Below are 22,700 nucleotides of genomic sequence, written 5' to 3'. Positions count from 1 at the left end.
TATATACAAAAATGGTTATTTCCTATTCTGGATTGTCATTCAGGATACATATCTAAAAATGTGATACCCGTGTATAACATTTGTTGATGGTTTCTTGGAAAGAATATGTAATGAATGTATATTAAAATAGCCACATATGTAGTTGTTTTTAACTTTTCTATGTATTTTCTGATGTATTTTATTGGAGGTTTCTCGTCACAAAACCCAGTGAAAATAATGAAAGAACATAAATCTTTGCACTACATTCTAGGCTTAGACATTTCTTGGTCATATACCTACCTGTTTGTAAATTATCTATATTGAAGGATTTCAGATTAGTATTGTTTATTTAATAATATGTGCACGATTATGTTAATCTGTTTTTCTCAAGCATTTTTTTTTCAAAGAGTGTCAGTTTGAGTGCCTACTTTTTGGGAAAATACATATATATATATATATATATATATATATATATATATATATATATATATATATATATATATATATATATATATATATATATATATATTTTACAATAAGGAGGAAAAAGGGAATCCTTTTCTGTTTTTGTTTTACTTTACCCTGTCCCTTTTTCCATAGAAGGGTGACTCTCTTGTGTTTTGGAGAAAGTGGGCATAACCCTGTCCCACAGTTCCTAAGTTTGCCATCACTAAGATGGCAGACGTCTGATATTCGTATTCACTTCAGGTACCCCACCTTAGGGGTGGAACTAGCCAGAAGGTGAACACCCCTCTTTGACTACTAATTTACCCACCTGTCTAGGCTCTACCCGATCAGACTTTGTTCCTGACCTCTTGAGAGCAAAGGACCACACACCTGGGGGGAGGGGAGGTCAGAAACTCGTCTTTGGTGGCAGTCTGGCTAGGACCATTCAGTCAGCACACTAGTAGTTGGTAGGTTTTCAGTGGGTACCTCTAAGGTGACCTCTGGATGCATGTATTAATAAATCGATCACTGGATTCATTGTTGGTTTATTAATACCAAACATCTCTAGTTTCAGTGAAGCCATCATGTAGCTGGGGAACTGTATCGTTTTTTATTAGTGTCCAGCTATTGTACTTAAAATGGCTCCCCTTGTCGCTTGTACTAGCAGTAATTGTACTGGCCAGCACAGGGGCATATCTGCTCATGCAGGTGTGATGTATTCCTATAGGTTCTGTATCGATCCCCCTATTCCTGACCCTATTCTGGTTAACAAGTTAACTAGCAGCCATCCCATGATGCAGAAACCGTTATCTGATTACGCCAGACCACGGCACAGGAGCGCGTTATCTGATTAGGTCATAACGCTTGCCATCTAATTAGGCAAAAGCAATATTCCTCCAGCCCCTGATAAGGCATACGGAGTTCTTAAAACAAATCAAACCTATGACAACCTGGGAAAAACCCTGCGGCCATTGTTTTGATTTCACCGAGAACTTCAGTAAAAGAATGTGCTAACGACCAGCTCGTATGACATCCTTATTGACGTATCTATGTCCATCCTTACGTCAATCTCGGCACCTTACAGGTATAAATATTACCGATATTGCCTAAAGCAAACACACGCGGTGGTGACGAGATCGGAGCAGCGAGACTTGCCGAAGCCCAGCAGAGAGCGAAGCCACCGGCGCTGCCCCGCCTTCCTGACGCGCTGAGAACGAGACGCTGCTTTCTTCTGCCGAGAAATCCAGCTCCGGCGCTTCCGAGCAGCCCTCGCAGGCAGCTTGGAATATCGAGACCTCAGACGAGAGATACTATCCCTCAACCATCCTAGATCTCAGGTACAGAGCTGAATAACCCCTTACAGAGAATTCTTGAGTCAGTCACTTGGCAAAACAAACTTAACTTAAACTGCTACTTTCTATCCCCGCCCACGTATTAGGCTTAGGTCAGGTACACTGGGGTAGGCGTAGTTAGAAGCACCAGTTGAGTACTATTAGTCAAATGTATATGTGTACGTATATTTTCTGTCCATTTTAAATAACGTATGGCTTAGAAACCATATCAATGTTTTTACAGTATTATTTTATAATTCTGCTTTTATTGTATGCACTTTACTTAACCATAAGTATTGCGATAATATCGATCCATTTCTCTTGTACGAGAAAAGAGACTGATCAATAAATAACATCTTTTATTGAACACGCCCGTCTCTTCCTTTTCTCTACAATCTGGTGAAACTAAGAATGCACGTACTGACTGAGTAAAATAAGTTGTCTTTTGTTTTCACACGACTCTAGAGATACACTCTTGATTAGGGGAGAGCAAAGTTGTCATGTTCTATGGTTGTCAGAAACTAAATCCCTTCTTGTCTATCCAGGGAGGTTCAACTCCTCCTTGCCTATTCGAGAAAGTTTCTAGTGAACTCTGAGCTAGCTGGCAAACCCAAAACTTTAAGTCTAATATCGACAGTAGAAGACCTAGTTAACGTCTGGACTAGGTCTATACTATTGGAGGTATTATTCCAATGCGCAGAGCCTATTGGGATAATAGGAACTACACTACATGGCGCCCAACGTGTTTGGATAGGCGATAAAACTAACGCAAGACTTTCGAGTAACTCAGTCGTGCTCTTTCACTCAGACCCCTTTTTCCCATAATACTCCAAAGACGTCTGGAGTGGGTGAGAGGTAAAATCCGCCAAACCTCGCAGGAGGGAACTCCTAGTGATTGGTTCTTGGTTCAATCAACGTTGAAGGATACACTGTTCCAAAATATTGTGCATCTAATCTTTGTTTCCATAAGAAACCTGATCTGCAAACAAACAGAATAACCTTCCTGACAGTAAAATGCCAGAAAGTGATGATGAAAGAGATAGAGCTAGATTAGCTGATAATACTATGCAAGAAGCGGACCCGGATATAAAACTCATCCCGGTCAACATAAGAAGATCTATAACGTTAAAACTTATAGACAATGGACTGACACCAAGAGGTGGTACAGTCATATTCGTAATTGAGGCACACGAATATCGGCAGACAGAGGTATTCTATTCATGGATAAACTTTCCAGCAGCAAATGCTGTAACAAAGGAGTTCCACTATTATAAAATAGAGGAACCTCCTAATGAGTACACTCCTTTCGAGGAAGTGGAAGTACCACTCAAATTCCAAGAGCACCTGCTCTTGTTTAATGGCGCCCTAAAACATAATAATCACATCACCAGGCTCGGTCCACTAGGTAGACCAGGAGCAACATGGCCGGTCCTAGCCGGATACACACCACATCCAGACATCGAAAGAATGTCTGCAGCAGATGTTTTAGTACAACTAAAACAACTAATTAAAATATATAGACAACTAGTCCAATATGTAATGCGGACTTCAACCATCCAACCAGTAATTAAAATTCCACAGCTGACCCCACATCAGGGGAACACAAATAAAATTACACCACAGAACATACAGTCCAGCCTAGGTAAAGTACCAGCTAAACGGGAACAAATACCATTCTGGTTAGCACAAAAAATCACCCAAATAGAGGCGGTGTTTCCAGACACCACCCCTGTGGATAAACACAGGATTCTGACTATCTGTCTTCCAATGGGAATCGCACCACACGTGGAGGACTGTGACACTTGGGGTACAGTCTTTGCTTCCATTTACACAAAAACACATGGTGTACCATCCATGTCGGTAATACCAGATGTGCTAAAACAAATTCAAGACGAATACGGTCCAGAACCCGCTTTAACTCTCGGTATGAAATTACTAAAAGACTTCAAGCAGGTCTCGGCAATATTACTAGCCAACATAAAAGGAGAAGCAGCGAATGTGGCGATCCGCCAGAGGTTAAAAGAGACAGATATAGCTGACCAACCAGCTGAAATTGCCAGAATTATAGAAAAATCCTATGAAGAACTAGGTAGAGATAGTTTGGGTGGAATACCAGTAAAGCCCCAACTAATTGAAAGTCCTGAAAAAATATTTATTAAAAATAATCTAAACAGTCAAAAGAAGAACTGGGATGGAAACAAACAATCCAATCTAAAAGAAAAAAGATTCCAGTCCAGAGGAAGGTCTCCTCGGCGGAGAGAAAGATCTCCGGACCAAGGACCCAAGTCTCCCCAAAGGGAGCCCTCTGTGAAAAAATACAACCTTAGAAATAGGGATAACATAAAGAAACCGGATAGATATCAAGATTTTGATACACGTCCCTCTCAATCTTTTCAGACTTCCTCGCAGAAATCGGAAAGAAGAGGACGATCGGAACCCAGGGAAGGGCACGTCAAGTCCAAAGACAAGGAACCTGCTCATCCAAATAAAAAATTACAGTTTCCAAAAAAGAAGGTAGCCAGTATTAAAGTATTCAACAATGCCGAGAATACTGAGGACACAGCTGAAAAACGGAGAGTGGGCTCAGACAATGCTAGACAGTGCAGCAGAAGTGAGCATAGCACGCAAAGTCCTTATGAATCATCTGGAGACGGTGGACACGAATGAATACATTCAGGTGGAAACTACAGACACCAGAGTTAGCAAACCTCACAAAATATATGAAATAACTTTACGTATAAAGGGGATAAGACTAGGAAAATAAGGGGCCTTTTTTGGGATAATCTCTCCAAGGGCTATGACATCCTTCTAGCTGAAAAAGATTGGCCACCAGAGTTTGTCAGGGAGTGCCCACATGGCGAAGAAATAATTATGCCTGCCTTCTCAAATCCTATTCCAATTCATAAAAAATATACACTTGCAAGAAAGTGGGCAGTAGCTCAAGCTCCTGCTTTATATAAAAATCATGTAGGATGGGATGAGGAGTCTCCTCCTCACAAAATCCAGTTGAAATCACAACCTACTGCACAAAGGCAGTATCCAATCAAGCAAGAAGCTAAAAAACAGGTAAAAGAAATTCTAGATCAACTAGAATACCAGGGGGTGATTGAAACTTGCACCTCACAAATGAACAACCCTTTGTTTCCTGTCTCCAAACCAGACAATTCATATCGTCTAGTTTTGGATTACAGACACCTTAACTCATGTTGCAAAACTTTTGCAGTACAAAACTCGCATAGTGCTGCACTAATGAATAACATAGTGCGCAAAAAATATAAAACAACATTAGACATCTCTAATGGATTCTTTTGTCAAAATATAGCACCAGAGAGCAGATACTTGTCAGCGTTCTCAATAAATGACGCTCAAAAAGAATTCTGTCGGTTACCCCAGGGGTACAAGAACAGCCCAGGATTATTCTCAGCGAGAGTAACAGAGTTACTACAAACATATGATGACGAAGCATTATCGTATGTCGACGACATATACCTAACAGACGATGACTTGGATACTCACTTGAAGAGAGTGAACACCATAATACTTGGGTTCGCGGCAGAGGGTTACAAATTCAACTTTAAAAAATCTAGAATTGCCCATCTAACAGTCCTGTTCTTAGGATATGAATTATCAAGTGAAGGCAAAAGCCTGGCTGACAATTTCCTAGAGAAATGTGCCGTACTCCAAGCACCTAGAACACTAAAAAACCTACAGTCAATTCTAGGCTTCCTAAATTTCGGAAGAACATACATTGCAAATTACGCAGAAAGGGTCAAACCCCTTTATGATCTAATAAAACCAGATTTTAAAAAAACCAATTGGACTCAAATACACACAGAAATTCTGAGATCCTTACAAACAGATATGTTAATTAAAACAAAATTAGAAACACGTGATAACACACGCAACCTTGTGATTCGAGTCATCCCAGGAAGATGCGGATTCACATACCTGACCTCTAATGAGGGAGAAAAGGTACCAATTGCATTCAAATCACACTTGTACACTAAAGCTGAAATGAAATTTAGCCCAACGGAAAAAAATCTTACTGCAACACAGACAGCTATAGCAAAAGAACGAGCCCTTTCACAAGGTAAACGAATAATAATCGTTACACCGATACCAGCCCTAGAGGCTGTAACAAAAGCAAGCATACCGAATGCTAAAGCGCTCCATCCGAGATGGATACAATGGGCTAATTCTCTTGCTGCAACAGACGTGGCATACGAATTTGATCCTAACTTAAAAACACAAGAGTTTCTCCAATACGAATTCGAATGTCCGCCGCCGACCGAAATTCTGCCTCTAGAACATTACGGCTGTATAATATATACAGACGGATCAGCACAACCCGCAGTAGGGGGTAAACAAGCTTACAGTGCTGCGTGTGCGATTGTAAAAGGTGGGAAATTCAAACCAGCGGTCACTAAAACACAATCTCTAGGAGATTGTACAGCTCAGCGAGCAGAACTACTAGCATTCAAGATGGCGCTTGAAAATACTGATCGAGAATTCCCCACACTCATAGTGTGTGATTCGTATTATTGCGTTCAGTCTTACAATGAATACTTACAGATCTGGCTTCAGAATGGTTTTAAGGATGCAAAAGGAGGCACAATCAAGCATAAAATGCTTTGGGAACAAGTAGTTCTTTTACAAAAGGAACTACCAAAGACTCACGTGATACATACACTGAGTCATCAACGTGATGGCGTTCACGTTGCAGGGAATTCATTGGCTGATGAGGCCGCGAAGGCAGCTGTGCAAACGGCTTCCGTAGCTGCCATCACTCGGTCAAAAACAAAAATAGACAGCGATATATTACAAGCTGTCAGCGCTACAGTAAAAGATGTGATAGAAACACTCCCGAAAGGCTTTCCAGTAAAGTACTCATACATAACTGATGCGAATAATGTTCCATTTGCTCGAATCCCTGGAGTGGGGGATAGAGTAATTCCAAACATGGAACATAGGTTAGGACTCATCATAGCGGCACACGAAGGACTTGCTTCTGTACATGCTGGCGTCTCAGCCACAGTATCGTTATTAAAACAGAGATACTGGTGGCCACAAATGAGAAGACAAACCAGGAACTATGTTCTAGAATGTGAAATATGTCAAAAAATGAAAGTATCAACAGTGAGACGACCAGCACAGACGCCCCTTCTAATCTCGGATAAACCATTAGCCTGTGTTTACCTGGACCACTGTGGTCCCTTACAAAGGGATGGTAACTATAAATATATCTTGGTGGCAGTGGATTCATGCACGAGGTTCATATGGATGTGGCCCCAGCGATCGGCTGACGCCAGAACTGTTATAAAAGATTTGCGAGTCTTTATCGGCACATACGCAATTGGCATGCTGCATTCTGACCAGGGTCCTGCTTTTAGCTCTAGAGCTTATAAGGAGGCCATGGCCAGCATGGGCATTGCATTGCGGTATTCTTGTCCATTTCATCCCGAGGGAAACGGAATTGTTGAAAGAAAAAACCGTGACATAAAGCAATCTATAACAGCAAAGGTATTAGGTTCAGGAGCTGGGTGGGTCAAACATCTAATAAGTGTCCAACGTAGTCTAAACAACTTGCCAAGAAATTCTCTGAGGGGATTCAGTCCGTACGAATTACTGTTTGGGACTAGGATGCTAGTCTTAGATCTTGACAGTCAGACTTCAGTGGTGAAAGAAAAAAGCTTTGATATCAAAGATCGTTTGGCTATTTTACAGGACTTAAACGAAACAAGAAAGGACCTGAGCAACATAAAGTTGAAACAGCAGCCAACAACCACTGAAGAACCACCACCTGTCCCAGCAAGACCTGTCTGGATTCCAAAAATCGGGGATCTAGTCAGAGAAAAGATCGCGGTAAAGAAGGAATTTGGGCCTTCTTACAGAAAAGCAGTTCCTGTCTTGTCCATCAACGGGACGAGATCAGTTGTACTACCGCCACTTGCTGGAAAAAAGGAGGACCGAGTTGTATCCATCGACCTGGTAAAACCACAATCGTGTGGCCGATAACAAACAGTAGGCCAAGTGGACTCCCGATAAGTAGTAGAACACCGAGGTTTGCTACAAGTACAGAGGTGCTAACTAAAAGGCTAATCACATTCGAAACGCCTACAGAACAACAACAAGGACTATGCAACAATGCAATGGAACTCACACCTCTGAAAACCCAAATAAAAACATTTAGTAGAGACACACCAACCTACAATGAAGTAACAAATGAATATGCTGAAGCTGCAAGAAACAGTAATCCTGAAGCAATTGGAACAATAGACAGAACGGCATCCGGCTACTTCATCAACTTTGATGATTCTTCTGAAGATCTAAGTGAATCAAAGACACAGCCATCAACAAAAACTTTTAAAGATAAAGCTAAGGAACTTTTGAAACGGCTGAAAGAAACCTATCTGATTTCTCCATGGATTGAATTTTGGGTGTTCTTTGGTGTATTTATCCTGATACTTTGGCTCATCATGATACTATGTTTGGGACGCTTCATTGAGGGAAAATATGCAAAAATGGACACAGCAAGCCAGAAAATCAACTTGATCCTCAAGCCACACATGTCTTCACACGTCGAGAAAAGAGAACTTTCTTCAGTCAACTTCACAGCCAATCCTATACCGGGTGGGGTAGCATGGGACAATACTGACTATGAAATTTATGGTCCGGTTGAAATCCTCAAATATCCACACCAAATCAAGATCTCGTTGAGTGACTTTGTAAAACCAAACTCATTTGCTGATGATTGGGACTTTGAAAGTATTAATGACATGATGTCTGACCTAGTGATGTCTGCTAAATTTACCAAACATGATTATTTGCAGGGTTCATCTAATTATGACAGTATGTACTGCTACAACCACTATGGTAACCATTTTTTACATAAATCAGCACAACCTAGAAATGTTTTAAATTATAATCAATGGGAACATTGTGCAACCCCTCCAAAAGGAAGCTCAAGAACCTTTTATGACAAATATTCATACTTTTCAGGGTTCAACACAAGTAATGCTGAAACATTTTATTTCAAATTGTCAAATAGGACAGGAACAAAAACCATGCTTACAAACACGAAATTGATATATTCGGACTCATTTTTTGAACAAATGAATACATTTGGTTTTGATTATTGGGACAAAAATGTTGAAGTAAAAAGTGTTTGGGGTACAAAAGAATGGCAAGTACAAGGTATAGAATCATTGTTTAGAGCCTGCATGATCCCAGAACAAATTATATTCTTGAATGAAACTATTCAACAAACTACCTGTCTTGGATTAGCCAAAATCAAAGACTTAAATAAACCGTCTATTCCAAAACCAACAATCAACAGCAATAACTCTGCAGATGAAGAGATAGACGTAAACTTTGTATTAAACCAAAACAGAACAAATCCTGATTGGAAACAATGGTTGATCTGGCCCACAGATACTAATAACTGTCAAGACAGATTCCTGAACAAAACACAGGGGTTCACATTGACCAGGCCAGACCCTAGATATTCCCAAAGACAACACCCAGGGATAATCACCACCTACAGTGTGGGCAAACTCTGCCTTCAATGGCTACAAACTTCCACACTGACAGAGATTAAGCAACACCTAACTTTACTTACTGATGGTGCTGACTTGCGTAATTTCATTATGGGACCGCGCAAACAGCGTCAAAAACGCTTCATAGCAGCCTCTATATATGCAGCTTACAACGAGGCCTGGAAGATAACTCAAATTGAGACAGCAGAAAGTATACGGGAAATTGACCGTATTAATTTGGAAAAATCGCTTTCTGTAGTGGACAATGGGTTAATGACTCTGTCCTCCAGAATCTTTTCATTGGACAGCATTGTGTAATCAGCAATCGACATAATATCGTAAGACTTACTGTTGTTACAACACGGTCAGTCTCAATTGCGTTCTATTGTACAGCTTGGCTGGACGTTACAAAATCTGCGTTCAGGCTATGTGCCTTGGCGTTTAATCAACACAATGTCACTATTCAATATCTTTAACCTTACTGATAAACAAATCAGTATGGCACAAAAGGGTGCTGATTATACAATCCTGAGCATTGAGAAACTCGAGAGATTACCATTGACAATGTCAGAACGACCTGTCATTGAATGGATAATACATGGGATAGTTAATATTCCGATATCTACTTTCAGGTTTCAATACTGCCAAAAATATATACAGGCTGGCATGTACGAAAAATTGGGAAAAGGGTACATTAAGACAACATGGAACTTGCCCTATTCACATGCATGTGTCAGTAATAAAGGACAGAAAGTGTTTCTTAGTGGCAATAATTGTGCGAGGTCACTAAGCGGTACACTTCTGTGTAATGGAATTAGTTTGCATGGAGCCTGTGAAGGGAACTCAAATAACCTTTCATGTCACCAGCTAGGCACACCTGCAACACAGATAGAACCATTCTTTAAAAGACTCTATAACGGGAGTTACATTCTAATTGTGGATCACAGATGTTGTAGTCTACTGCCCGGGGTTCCTTATCTCGTTAGTACGACTGCGAAGGTCATGTGCTGTGGACGCTAATTGTTCCCCAGCTCCTTTCCAGACAGGGAGGCAAGGGCATGGCCTAACTTGAAAATTACTTCTATTCGAGTTGATACTTTAAGCAGAATGAAAACAGTGCTTCTTCAGACGCCGACCAGGCTCACGTCATCAAAAGAAACGTATGATCTCCTAGTCGCAAGGACGACTGCAGAGATTCACTCATTGCTATCAACTAATTCCCCCATACATTTCGCAGAATGAATGAAATCTTAAATATTTCTGATACCAGTGGAGTCTCAAATGTATTTAAGACAGTATTTTCGATGGTATTAACACCATTCAAAGCCATACTGGGTATTTTTCCAGACTTCGTCCATTCGATTTTTGGAGGAGTTCCCCTCATTTTGGGACTAATTGCAGGAATCCTATTCTTAGTCCTTATATTTCGTTATGGCAAACCATGTCACAGACAAAACACCCGCGACAAGGGAAGAAACAATCCGAGCCATTGGATACCGGGACCGGATATCAAAAATCCTGGGACTAACCCGGCTTAGAGACCTGAACATGACTTGGTTTCTTTCATTTCGGCCGATATGGCAAAGATGTGTTTTACCTGTATTAAGGTGCATGCTGTGCGGAGAAGAATGCGTGTTGGACACCTGTCTGACGCTACAATCGGATGCGCCAATGGATGCAGAAACATTGTTGGGTCCGGTAAAGGCTCATGCATTGTGCTGCCCTCAACGGCTGCCAATCCTGATGACGGCATTCGTGGAAACTTCACCACTACGATTAAGGGGTAGTGAAGATCAAGATGAAAGCAGCATCGATCAGGTACAACCTTCTGTCAGCAATACTAATCAAAACGTCAATGGAGACAATCATGCACATGAATGCATGGTTACATCCTTTTCCGAGTTAGTGGAACTCTCACAGGAAGCTGTTGACCGCTTTTTCAGCAGTCTCAATGATATGATGTTCTCACCAGAGCAGAAATAATGACTCTTGAACAAGCTAGCACACGGCGTTCCCGACACCTTGAATTTGGCCTTCAACTTTAATAATAAAGTAGCAAGATCAACTTTTCCTCCAGTCCACGGACAGCAATTTTTTAGCAGCCCCAAAATATTTTTTTACATTTTACGGGACACTTTTCTTCTGCTTAAAGTAGGAACTATTCTTAGAGAACTAATTTCTGTTTTTAGAAACTTCATAGACATTAGCTGCCCGCTGGTATGTTCATAACATTTTTTTCTTCTTGAACTGTGATGAAGTGGTCTCGAACTTTTCTTCTGTATTAAGAGCCATTTCATGTGTAATTCTCATATTCAATTACTAATAATGTATCCATATGCGTGATTAATTTAGCATTATTCTACTGCTTGAGTGCATATAGTACATGTGACTATTTTTTTCCCGTATATTACATAATTTCAAAATGCATTATGTGTATTTTGGGGTGGTAAGGTATACACGATACTCTACAGTATGTTTTACTATGCCTAGATTCGTAAATATGGCCATAGTTAGCGTGGAGTGGGTGTGATGTATTCCTATAGGTTCTGTATCGATCCCCCTATTCCTGACCCTATTCTGGTTAACAAGTTAACTAGCAGCCATCCCATGATGCAGAAACCGTTATCTGATTACGCCAGACCACGGCACAGGAGCGCGTTATCTGATTAGGTCATAACGCTTGCCATCTAATTAGGCAAAAGCAATATTCCTCCAGCCCCTGATAAGGCATACGGAGTTCTCAAAACAAATCAAACCTATGACAACCTGGGAAAAACCCTGCGGCCATTGTTTTGATTTCACCGAGAACTTCAGTAAAAGAATGTGCTAACGACCAGCTCGTATGACATCCTTATTGACGTATCTATGTCCATCCTTACGTCAATCTCGGCACCTTACAGGTATAAATATTACCGATATTGCCTTAAGCAAACACACGCGGTGGTGACGAGATCGGAGCAGCGAGACTTGCCGAAGCCCAGCAGAGAGCGAAGCCACCGGCGCTGCCCCGCCTTCCTGACACGCTGAGAACGAGACGCTGCTTTCTCCTGCCGAGAAATCCAGCTCCGGCGCTTCCGAGCAGCCCTCGCAGGCAGCTTGGAATATCGAGACCTCAGACGAGAGATACTATCCCTCAACCATCCTAGATCTCAGGTACAGAGCTGAATAACCCCTTACAGAGAATTCTTGAGTCAGTCGCTTGGCAAAACAAACTTAACTTAAACTGCTACTTTCTATCCCCGCCCACGTATTAGGCTTAGGTCAGGTACACTGGGGTAGGCGTAGTTAGAAGCACCAGTTGAGTACTATTAGTCAAATGTATATGTGTACGTATATATTCTGTCCATTTTAAATAACGTATGGCTTAGAAACCATATCAATGTTTTTACAGTATTATTTTATAATTCTGCTTTTATTGTATGCCTTTTACTTAACCATAAGTATTGCGATAATATCGATCCATTTCTCTTGTACGAGAAAAGAGACTGATCAATAAATAACATCTTTTATTGAACACGCCCGTCTCTTCCTTTTCTCTACAATCTGGTGAAACTAAGAATGCACGTACTGACTGAGTAAAATAAGTTGTCTTTTGTTTTCACACGACTCTAGAGATACACTCTTGATTAGGGGAGAGCAAAGTTGTCATGTTCTATGGTTGTCAGAAACTAAATCCCTTCTTGTCTATCCAGGGAGGTTCAACTCCTCCTTGCCTATTCGAGAAAGTTTCTAGTGAACTCTGAGCTAGCTGGCAAACCCAAAACTTTAAGTCTAATATCGACAGTAGAAGACCTAGTTAACGTCTGGTCTAGGTCTATACTATTGGAGGTATTATTCCAATGCGCAGAGCCTATTGGGATAATAGGAACTACACTACACAGGTATGTCCACACATGTAATATAATGCACCCTGCCTTAGGACTGCTGTAGGGGAGACTCAAATATTACGTGTGGTGTTGAGGGACATGGCACACCGGTGTGGGACATATTGTGTTTTCACTTTTTTAGAGCACCTCGTCACGCAACCTGCAGTGGCTGTCTGTATGAGTTTGGTGCAAGGTTCCTTAGAGTGGCACAATATATGCTGCTACTCTTAGGGACCTTCTTTAGTAACTATGCCCTAGGAGCCATACTTACTAGGGACTTAGAGCTGCTAAAGGCCTGGCCACTTGGGGATCAAATGACCAGTTATCTTGTTTTGGGGAACGAACACTGGCACTGGGGACCTGTTTACCAGGAACCCAGTGCTTTTCAATCAAAGTTGAATCAATACTAGACAAAAAGTGGTGGGACTACTGCAACAAAATCCCAGTTCCCTACACTTATGAGTACAGTGTAGGCTAGTATAGCAAAAACATTATGAAATAAGTTGTGGCTAGAAAAATAGTGGTCAGTTGTGTTGACAAGCAAGTGGTTGGCGTAAGTGAAAAAGGAGACTCCAATTATAAATAATACTGTAGCCTTCTCGTTGTTGTAAGACGTTAATCAAAGCCAGGTTGAGAAAATCGGCAAATTAAAATAGTTCTCATAAAGCTGCTCCTCCTGTCGGAGGTGCAGCCTGATATACTGAATTATCGTGTATAACATTAATGCAGAGCATTTGCCTGTCTTCTAGAGTTGATTGATATAACCTGCACGCTGCTATTACTGAACCCGGATTTCACTACGGCATGGAATGCAAGGTATGTCACATTATTTTCAACAATTGAGACATTGGATGATGGTTTATGGAGCAACGTTTGTTTCTTGTAAACTCATTTGTAGCCATTTTGAAGTGCTCCTTTGCTTTCCAGCTAAGTTTGTGTTTAATAAATGTAATGCAGGCATCCATACTAATGCTGGTTAAGTTCAACAGCTAGGTAATAATGATACTATTTTCATACAGCAGTCAACCAAACTCGATTGAAGGGAAGGCTGGTGTGGGTTTTTCCACTGGTGGGCTGCATTTGGTGTACTCTTCACTGTGTGACTGATCATAACATGAGAATTGAAAGGTAATAAAACCTCTCCTCTGTACTTTTATGAACAGGCTCTCAAGCTATCACAGAATGGGTTAATAAGCTTAAACATCCTTGCTTCGGGCCACCACTACTTCATCGAAACTCAAATTATAAGATTGTTTGCTAGATGCTATGTTGGCAGACTGATCATCATCATCACGATTACTCTGTTCTTCATTTTAATTCCTAAACCATTTTTCAGCAACCATACTTTTCGACATAAAATTAACTGGTAGATCGATTACAGCATCCGCACCATTACATAAGTCGGACTGCCATAGTTCTTATTTGACCCACTCACTACCTGAGGGGTCTCTCCTGATTGCCTTCCAGATTCGATTTGAACATTTAGGGCGCTTTAGATGATTGTGTCTTCGTCACTTTGCCTGTTCTCTACAATAGAATAAAAGTATGCAGCTGCCATGAAATACTTGGATTAATTTCTGTCTATTAACTCCGAGATGAGGACTCTATTATGGTAGTCCTAATGTAAGTTCATAATTGTTTTTTGTCTTTCTTTTTTCGGAAGCCTAGGGCTCCAATCTGTAGATGCTTTTTGGCTGTCCATTTGGTGGTGCTGTCAGCACAGATGTCTAGCGGATTTGTCCATCATCTCCCCTAATGTCTTGCTGCACAAACTGGGATCCTCGAGCTGCTCAGAATTCATGCATCATTCAAACAGCAGATCTGCATCGTCCCACCCAGACCTCTTACACACCTTTCTTTTACCAGCCCATTGTGTCCTCTGCAAGAAGCAGCTAGCAGCGTTTCCTAGATTTTACTCCGAATATTGGAGATCAAACTTAAGCTTCTTTCTAGTAACTGTTGCTGATGGTCAGATTGCATTATACCAGAGTTTGCTGAAATGGTCAGTAGGTTGCCAAAATGTACAGGAGTTTACAATCGACTGCCAAAACTCTAGCTTCTTCCGAGTGTGGAGTGTTTAATTTATGTGTGTTATCTTGTCTGTTTGCTCTTGCTTTAGTCTTTTGGGGGGGCGAGGGGGAAGGGGGGAGAGAGAGAGAGAGATTTTGTTTGTGTGTGTGTTTTTGTGTGTGTGTTTTTGTGTGTTTGTGTGTGTTTTTTGTGTGTTTGTGTGTGTGTTTTTGTGTGTGTATTTTTGTGTGTGTGTTTTTGTGTGTGTATTTGTGTGTTTGTTTTTTGGTTCGACAGCAAGTGGAGAGTATAATCAGTGTGGGCCTTTCACACACTCAAACTAGCGGACAGGATGCCAGTGCATGCACACACATCCAGTCAGTTTGGCACACTTCAGTTAGGTGTCTGACTTAGCCTGCTTACAGGCTAACTGTAGCCAGTACAATAATAAAACCATGATACTTGAAATAATTTGCGATTACATGAACTCCTGTTCACAAGCACGTTCTCTGTGTTTACATTCTGAAAGAAGAGCTGCTGCTACCAGGATTGTCCAATTGCTTCATGTTTTAAGGACAAAATGTGTCCAGCCACTTGCTTGCACTTATAAACTATTGTTATCACATGCACTAGCCTAATTGAAGCAAATGGATACTGCAACACCCAGACTGCACTGATTTGTTAAATGAGTCATTTACTGGAAATGTGGTGTCCGCACAATTAGAGATGAACAGAAGCCATGTTTTTCCATCCGCTGCTAGATCAAGTGGACCAACAGAAAGATATGCAATTTTGGGGCTATGGACTGGTAAGATGCTGAACCGGTAAGAGATGCACTCCTGCAGTAGGTCATGGACGCTTTTGAGATTTCAACTCCCAATGCCACCTCATTCCTCACGCAGGACAACTCACACTTTCTGGGCTGAGTGGTCCAGAAATGTGCAGCCTAATCCTGATTTTCTGCATGTGTACTAGTTTGGCAGGAATGTGTTTCCTCTATTAATAAAAGTGAACTTCCTATCAACTTGTGATCTCAGCAGATGTCTGACTTCACAATGTTAAAGAACAGCCTGCTGTACGCATATGATCTTCTTTACAGCATCTAATTAGTTGTCAAGCCGTTGTCTCCTAGATTAGGGGACATATGTAGTTTTCCGCTCAACCCCTTGTTTGGGTGGCTACATTGAATACTCAGTAACCAAAGGGCGTGAGTTCTAAGCCCATTTGCAAACCACAAAACCTTTACCCCTAACCAGCATATCTGCCATAAGAGGGCGCACCAGTGTAAAGAAGCTGACATCCTCATAAAGTCTTGCTAAAAGCAGGGCCTTTCCATTTACTCATTAGGTATCAATGTTGAGTAATCGCAACTGGTGTTGGTGGTTTATAATGGGTTATTTTGAGGTTTCGTTCTGTCCCATCAACTTGAGGTGTGCGAAAATGATGATGCACACACTCGTACTGTAATATAAACTTCCAGTGCCCTCTTCGTCCCCTCCCCAAAGCGGGTCAGCCTCTTTCAATTGTTTTCCTACTAGCAGCACTGCTTGATCGCCGGGCAACCACATTGGTGTTACACCTTCCAAACTGTGATGTCTATCCATATGATCCATGGTGTATTTGTGCTTGTGATACTGCTGCTCTCTTTGAACTAACTGTTGTGTTGAAGTTTCAGAAAACCTTTCCACTGTAGATAAGCCAAAACTGTTGACTTTGTCATTCCTGTGATTCGTTGATCAAAGGGAATACGAATAACTATGGCGTTCATTATTAGGAGCAGGTTTTTTTGTTCATCAAATAAAGTTGTAGTATTCGGTATTAACGAATATCTGAAGGCAGTCATTTGTAAACACAAAGTCCAGGACTCAAATATGTTGCATGTGGGTGACTTGGTGCCAAGTGATAATCCTTTTAACATGAATGAAGGCAATGCAGAGAAGATGATCTGTAAATGTTTCTTTGCAAATCTTTAAGATTGTAGTCTTAATGTGGTGCAAGTGCAAGATACAGAACCAATGTACCTACAGAGAACCTATCATAGAATCGGCTATGAAACTATAATTTTTGACACTTAAATGTTTCTCCATTGCAAGAGAGCTTCAGATATAAGTGAATAAATAAATGTTTACCTTTGTGTTTTGTTTGTCTCTCACACAGGAAGGAATTGATCCAGTCTGGGACTTTAAACCCAATCAAAGATTTGCATCTTGGGAAATTGGCTCTAACAAAGTTTCCAAAGAGTCCAGAAACTTGGATACACAGGTCTGGTTGGGTTTGCTTGAGTTTACATTAAATAATATAACTGTATGCTGCTGTTTTTTTTTCCATACTGAAATTACACACCAAATATAGAGGCCCTCTGGTGACGCTTCCTTACTGGATCACTTGCTTCACAGAAATGATGTTCTCTTTAAATTATAGGACACCCTCTTATAAGAACTTTGAGTATGTTGCTGAGATATTGAATGTTTATTGTAGCATGTTGCACGCGCTGTCCTTTTGGTTGAATAGGATTCTATATTCCTGCTATGTCCATTTTCTCCCTTAAGTAATTGAAACGTCCATACACACATTATTGAGATAATACATAAATCACACTGGCTGCACAGCGGCCTGTTTGGTTTGTTTCAGCGTAATGGAACTGTTCTTAGGAAGGCTGGTATCATTACATTAGTTGATATTTGCGTTGATCACCGTACCCACTACCAGTACATATGTCTTGAAAAGAAAGTAGGAGAAGAGACTTGAGCTTGTTAACTTGAAAATGTATCAAACCACTGCATTCACTTTGGGATTAATGGAGACCTCCGTCAATTGGGAACCCTAGATTTATTTTCTATCATATATGCAGGCGTTCAGTCTAGACCAAAGACTTCAGGAATAGCTAAGGCACTACATTTGGGCCAAAGTGGTTGAATGTATGGAGCAAAAACAACGGTAGATAGTAGGTTATAGGCTTGCGCTCAATTGTCGTATGTCATTTTGAAACGTATAGGGCTGCTTCTGGGGATAAAAATGACGTCTATCAAATCCACATCAACAAATATATACACGTTGTATCCCGAGCAAAATTAAAAGTGTAATAGGCAAATTATGAGTCCAAAAGAGACATTGCAGTCCGCATGAGTGTTTATCTTCTTCACGCCGAATTCTTGTGGTCACTCTCACTTGAACCTGCAATTTACTCGATTGCGTGACTGATCATTCCCTAACGAGGGGACTAACAGTTTTTACGTTTGGAGTGTTGAATTTATGTGGATTTCCATTTGAACAAATTATTTTACGTCAAAGCGCGCCTTTAGTAACTGGTAGTTACCGGTGATACCAGTATCTCACTACATGTGTTGCCCTGATGAAGTCTGTATGCATATACTGCTAAATAGACGAAACATGTGTTGGCTAGGACACATAAGGATGCTGTTTTGAACATTAAAGAAGAAGATAAACACTCATGCAGACTGTAATGTCTCTTTTGGACTAATTTGCCTATTACACTTTTAATTTTGCTCGGGATACAACGTATATATGGTTGAATGTATGGGATTTCTTTCAATTTCACCACTGATCTTGCTTTTACGGGCATACTTACTCTGCAAGTCAACACATATACCCATGTTTTTCTGTTCTTTAGTCGTACTGCAAAACTAGCAAGAGGGAAGGTAGTTGAATAACTGTATAGAACATGCATTTTACTTTTTGTAGTCTTGTGGCACAGCCTAAAAGAGAGCAAACATTCTCAATGATAGTTCTAGAGGAGGGCACAGTTTTCACTGAAATGGCAAGTTGAATAACTGCCAACAGGTACTTTCATCCCGTCTGAAAAATAACTCTGCCATTGCAGTGTATTGCATTATAGCATGTTGCTTTGACTGTCTGTCGCCACTAGCACCTTTCATACATGTCAACTATTCTGAATGAAGCTTGAGGTCACCAAACGTGTTTGCTTGCTGATAAGGAATTAAAAGCAACGGGTGGAGTCAGCCTTGAATGACTCTAATAGGACCATCCTCGGTCCCTTGGATTAGTGCTGTGGAGAGGCTTGCTTCAGAGAGGCTTGCTGCGGACAATGTCATGTATGTGAAGGCCACAGAGGTGCCTACAGTTTGGTCAATGGAGTTGGCACAGCGTCCGGCAGCAGCAATAGGGGCTGTCTGGTGGAAGAGCATAATATCGCCCTGAGCATCAGCCTCAAATGTGGCTCAACTCTATTGCTCGTAATCTGCCAGAAACCCACTGCTAAATGCCTGTTTGAGTGGCTTTCTATTTTGGGTCGTCTTGGATTCTGGGAAGGAGACTGTGTCCTTGCTCCAAATCCCCAAGCCACTCACCGTCAGAGAGAACCACGTGTGTTTTGGGAGGTTGCACACTCCAATTTAGGGTCCCCAACGGACCAACACATTGCCTTGAATTCGGCCCTCTGTCACAAGCACAATCAAGCTATTACTCTGCTTGCTCCTGTTACAAATTAGCTATCAAGGAAGTAGCAGCACTGTCCCTAGTACCAGAAACACTTGTAGATGTGTGTTACCTATGATGACCTTACCACAAACGTATAGAATATTACTTCACTATTAGAAACCACTAAAAACGAAGATCTAACATGGGTACTCCAGCCCTGCCTCTTACTTTCTCTGAGGTGCCTTTCTTGGCCTGGTTTTCGCCCGGGCACAGCCATTGTGCTTCCTGCACTGTGGAAAGTTTGCAGTACTTGTTAAAAAAGCAATTGGGAAGTTTTTTTTTTATAAAGCAACAAGGTATCTAAGACATAAAATAAAGGACTTTCCATTCTTGAGAGAATATTCTCACCCGGACTTGGTAATTGTAGTGTCAGTTTGTAGAAATTGAGCACCTTTCTTTCACTGGCAAGTCCGAATTTTTTCTTGGTACAAATGATGAAATGTGCTGTGTGTGAATGGAACCAGAAACTTTGAAAGTGATTGGGCTAGCAAGAAAATAAACCATCAAAGATCTCCTAGGTCTCAAAAGAAAAAGCGCTCTTATCTGAGGGCTAAGACCTTCAACTGGTAGCAACATTAACCTGAAAAATAGGCAGTCACTTCATCAGTGGCAACAGCTATGGCAGACAAGAGTCACTGGCAAAAAGGGAAGCTTCCTGCATCTGGGAAAAATTGATTCGCCTTTTCTACATCTCCTGTCAGCCATTCCTTTAAGGGGTGAATCATCTCCATTCACATTAGAGAGTGGCACAAAACAGCAAAAGGCAGTTGGATACAAATTGTGTAAAACAGCTATGCTTTGTAGTTCAAGACAAACTACTGCCATTGTGTCCAAAAGAAATATTATTCTACCAACATGACTGTCTTCAAATAGAAGTCCGCGTCTTATTGCAGAAACCACAGTTCAACCATTTCTTTCGAAGGAAAAAGACAGTGGGATGTTTTCTTGATACATTGTTGTGTGAAAGAAAGTTCTGAAACTGGAGGTCAGACCCCTCCTATACTTGAAACTGGCAATAGACGTTTCTGATAGATATTTCTTTCTGCCTATTCCTCACCTTAAGAATATACCAAGGCACCATCCTAGAACCAGAAAGTTTTTCTTCTATCAGTAGCTCTGCATTCCCACCGGAAAGTGGCACCTGACACCAATCATGGTTTTGTTCTGCCCAGCCCTAAGGTGACCATACAAGCCTCTGTTGGGTGCTGCTTGGTGTGCTGATGTCAGTTCCCCATTTTCCACGCCTTACCGGCTTGTGTCCAGAGCTCCTCTTCAGTTTCACCTATTTCTTTAAATACCAAGAAAGCTTGTTCAGCAGACTAGGTCAAGTCAGCAGCAAAGTGTTGTGATTTAAAGCCTGACAGCATTGTATATATCCCTAAAAAATCCTTCCTTTATTTGCATGCAATTTATGTGCCTTCAACCACCAAAAGACCATCCGGAAGTGGAAGGCCAAGTTGTTTCTGGCCAAGGCTTATATGTCCCTCCACTAAGTCTCCGGGTAGACAGCAAGCAGTTCTCCAAACGTCCTCTCACAGCAGGCACATAAGACACCATTAAAAGGACAAGTCCTCGTCTTCCTCCTCTAGGAAACAATTTCACTTCTGGGATCGTTCAGAGGCTTAATGGCACCTTTGCTTGACTCCTGACTTTTCTTTTCTTCATCAACGCCAAGAGACTCCCAGTCTCCATTGACTGCAGAGTGCTTCAGCTGATTCTAAGACACCATTCTAGAACATCTACTAGTTACCAGAACTTGTTTCCCAAGAACAGTCATCCCCCAGCACAGAAACTGTCTGAGCTAATCTGATGACCAGGGCATGGAGAATGTTGACCTGGTGCTGAAGACTAGCCCTTGCACAAAAAACATGCCATGGATTGTGATTATGGCTTTAGCCCCTGAGACTCCTATCACCAGGCCAGTGTCCCATAAATGTATCCCATGTCAAAGGCAGAATCTTGAGCACAGGAGCCGAGACATGGCCAGCCACGAGCTGCCACTGCCTGGAAGTTCTAGTCCGTACTGACAAAAGGCTTCGGAGCCTGACAAACTTCCAGCCAAGGGTGTTAACCCACGTCATCTGTTGAGCACCAGCCCCTTGCAAGGGCATCAAACACCAGGAGACTCCCCTTCAAGTGGAATTCTTCGTCCATGTACATGGAGCTGGCACCTAAGAAACGTAGGGAAAGGGTAGTCCTCGCCCCTCTACCTCAGTCCCCATCACCACCACCCCATGCATGCCTCCCCTACTGCCTCTTCCATAGTTCTCAGTGGGGTCTCCCTTTACAGACTTGGAGCAAGGCTGCACCTGTGCACCTTTGACCCTTAAGATAAGCCAACAGGTGAGTGTCCCAACAACAATCCCTGGAACAACTACAATTGCGCCCCTCCCGAGCCCATTCAGGCCTCGAGGACCACATCACCTGGTGCCACGTTTTATTTAAAGAGGAGAGGGGAGCTGGGTGCACCTCTCCCGAAGCAGATATCGACCTTAGTGGAACCTGAAGTCTTAATAGGCGTAGCTCTAAGGCAACCTATTGGACTCCATCCAGGCTGTCCGAGGGAACTGCAGAATATCTGCAGTGGCGGCTATTCATCTGCAGTTGGGCCAGCGGCAGACCCATCTCCCTATCCCACCTAGACATGGTGATGGTGACAGATGCATCTCTACTCTGTAAGCGGGGTAGCAGAGGAATCTGTGAGAGGTGGAGATCCGAGGTCTCTGGTCTTCTTTGGAGACCTACCTACACATCATTAGCTTGAGCTGTTGGATCGATTGGTGTTGAAAGCTTGCCTGCCAGCCATCAAAGAGGGCGGGGTGCAGGTGCTCACGGACAACAGCTCCACAATGTGTTTCCACAACAAGCTAAGCAAGATAGGTTACAATGTCCAGTGCCAGGAAGCTCTGCGCCTCCAGAGCTGGCATGCTCATTAGAGATTTTTAAGGTGGTACACCACCTTGTGGGATCATTAAATGCCAGGGCCATTGAACTCAGTTGGCGACGCGAATAGTGGATCAAGAATGGCAATTACATCCAGAGGTGGCACAGGGCATATTCAAAGAGTAAGGAGA

The 22,700-nt window shown here is 41.8% G+C and overlaps 1 protein-coding gene across 1 annotated transcript in view; it reads left to right on the top strand.

The window, feature by feature from the left end:
* PTAR1 (protein prenyltransferase alpha subunit repeat containing 1) overlaps positions 1–22,700 on the top strand; it is a 203,472-nt gene that overhangs the window by 69,741 nt on the left and 111,031 nt on the right. Inside the window, exons 3-4 of the mRNA XM_078675749.1 lie at positions 13,908–13,974; positions 17,326–17,430. Coding sequence (XP_078531875.1) covers positions 13,908–13,974; positions 17,326–17,430 — 172 coding nt within the window. The remainder of the gene's footprint in view (positions 1–13,907; positions 13,975–17,325; positions 17,431–22,700) is intronic.

The sequence above is a fragment of the Lissotriton helveticus genome, chromosome 2_1 (genome assembly GCF_964261635.1).
Source record: "Lissotriton helveticus chromosome 2_1, aLisHel1.1, whole genome shotgun sequence".
Taxonomy (NCBI): domain Eukaryota; kingdom Metazoa; phylum Chordata; class Amphibia; order Caudata; family Salamandridae; genus Lissotriton; species Lissotriton helveticus.
The sequence above is the reverse complement of the archived record's forward strand: the minus strand, read 5'-3'. Positions and strand labels throughout refer to the sequence as shown.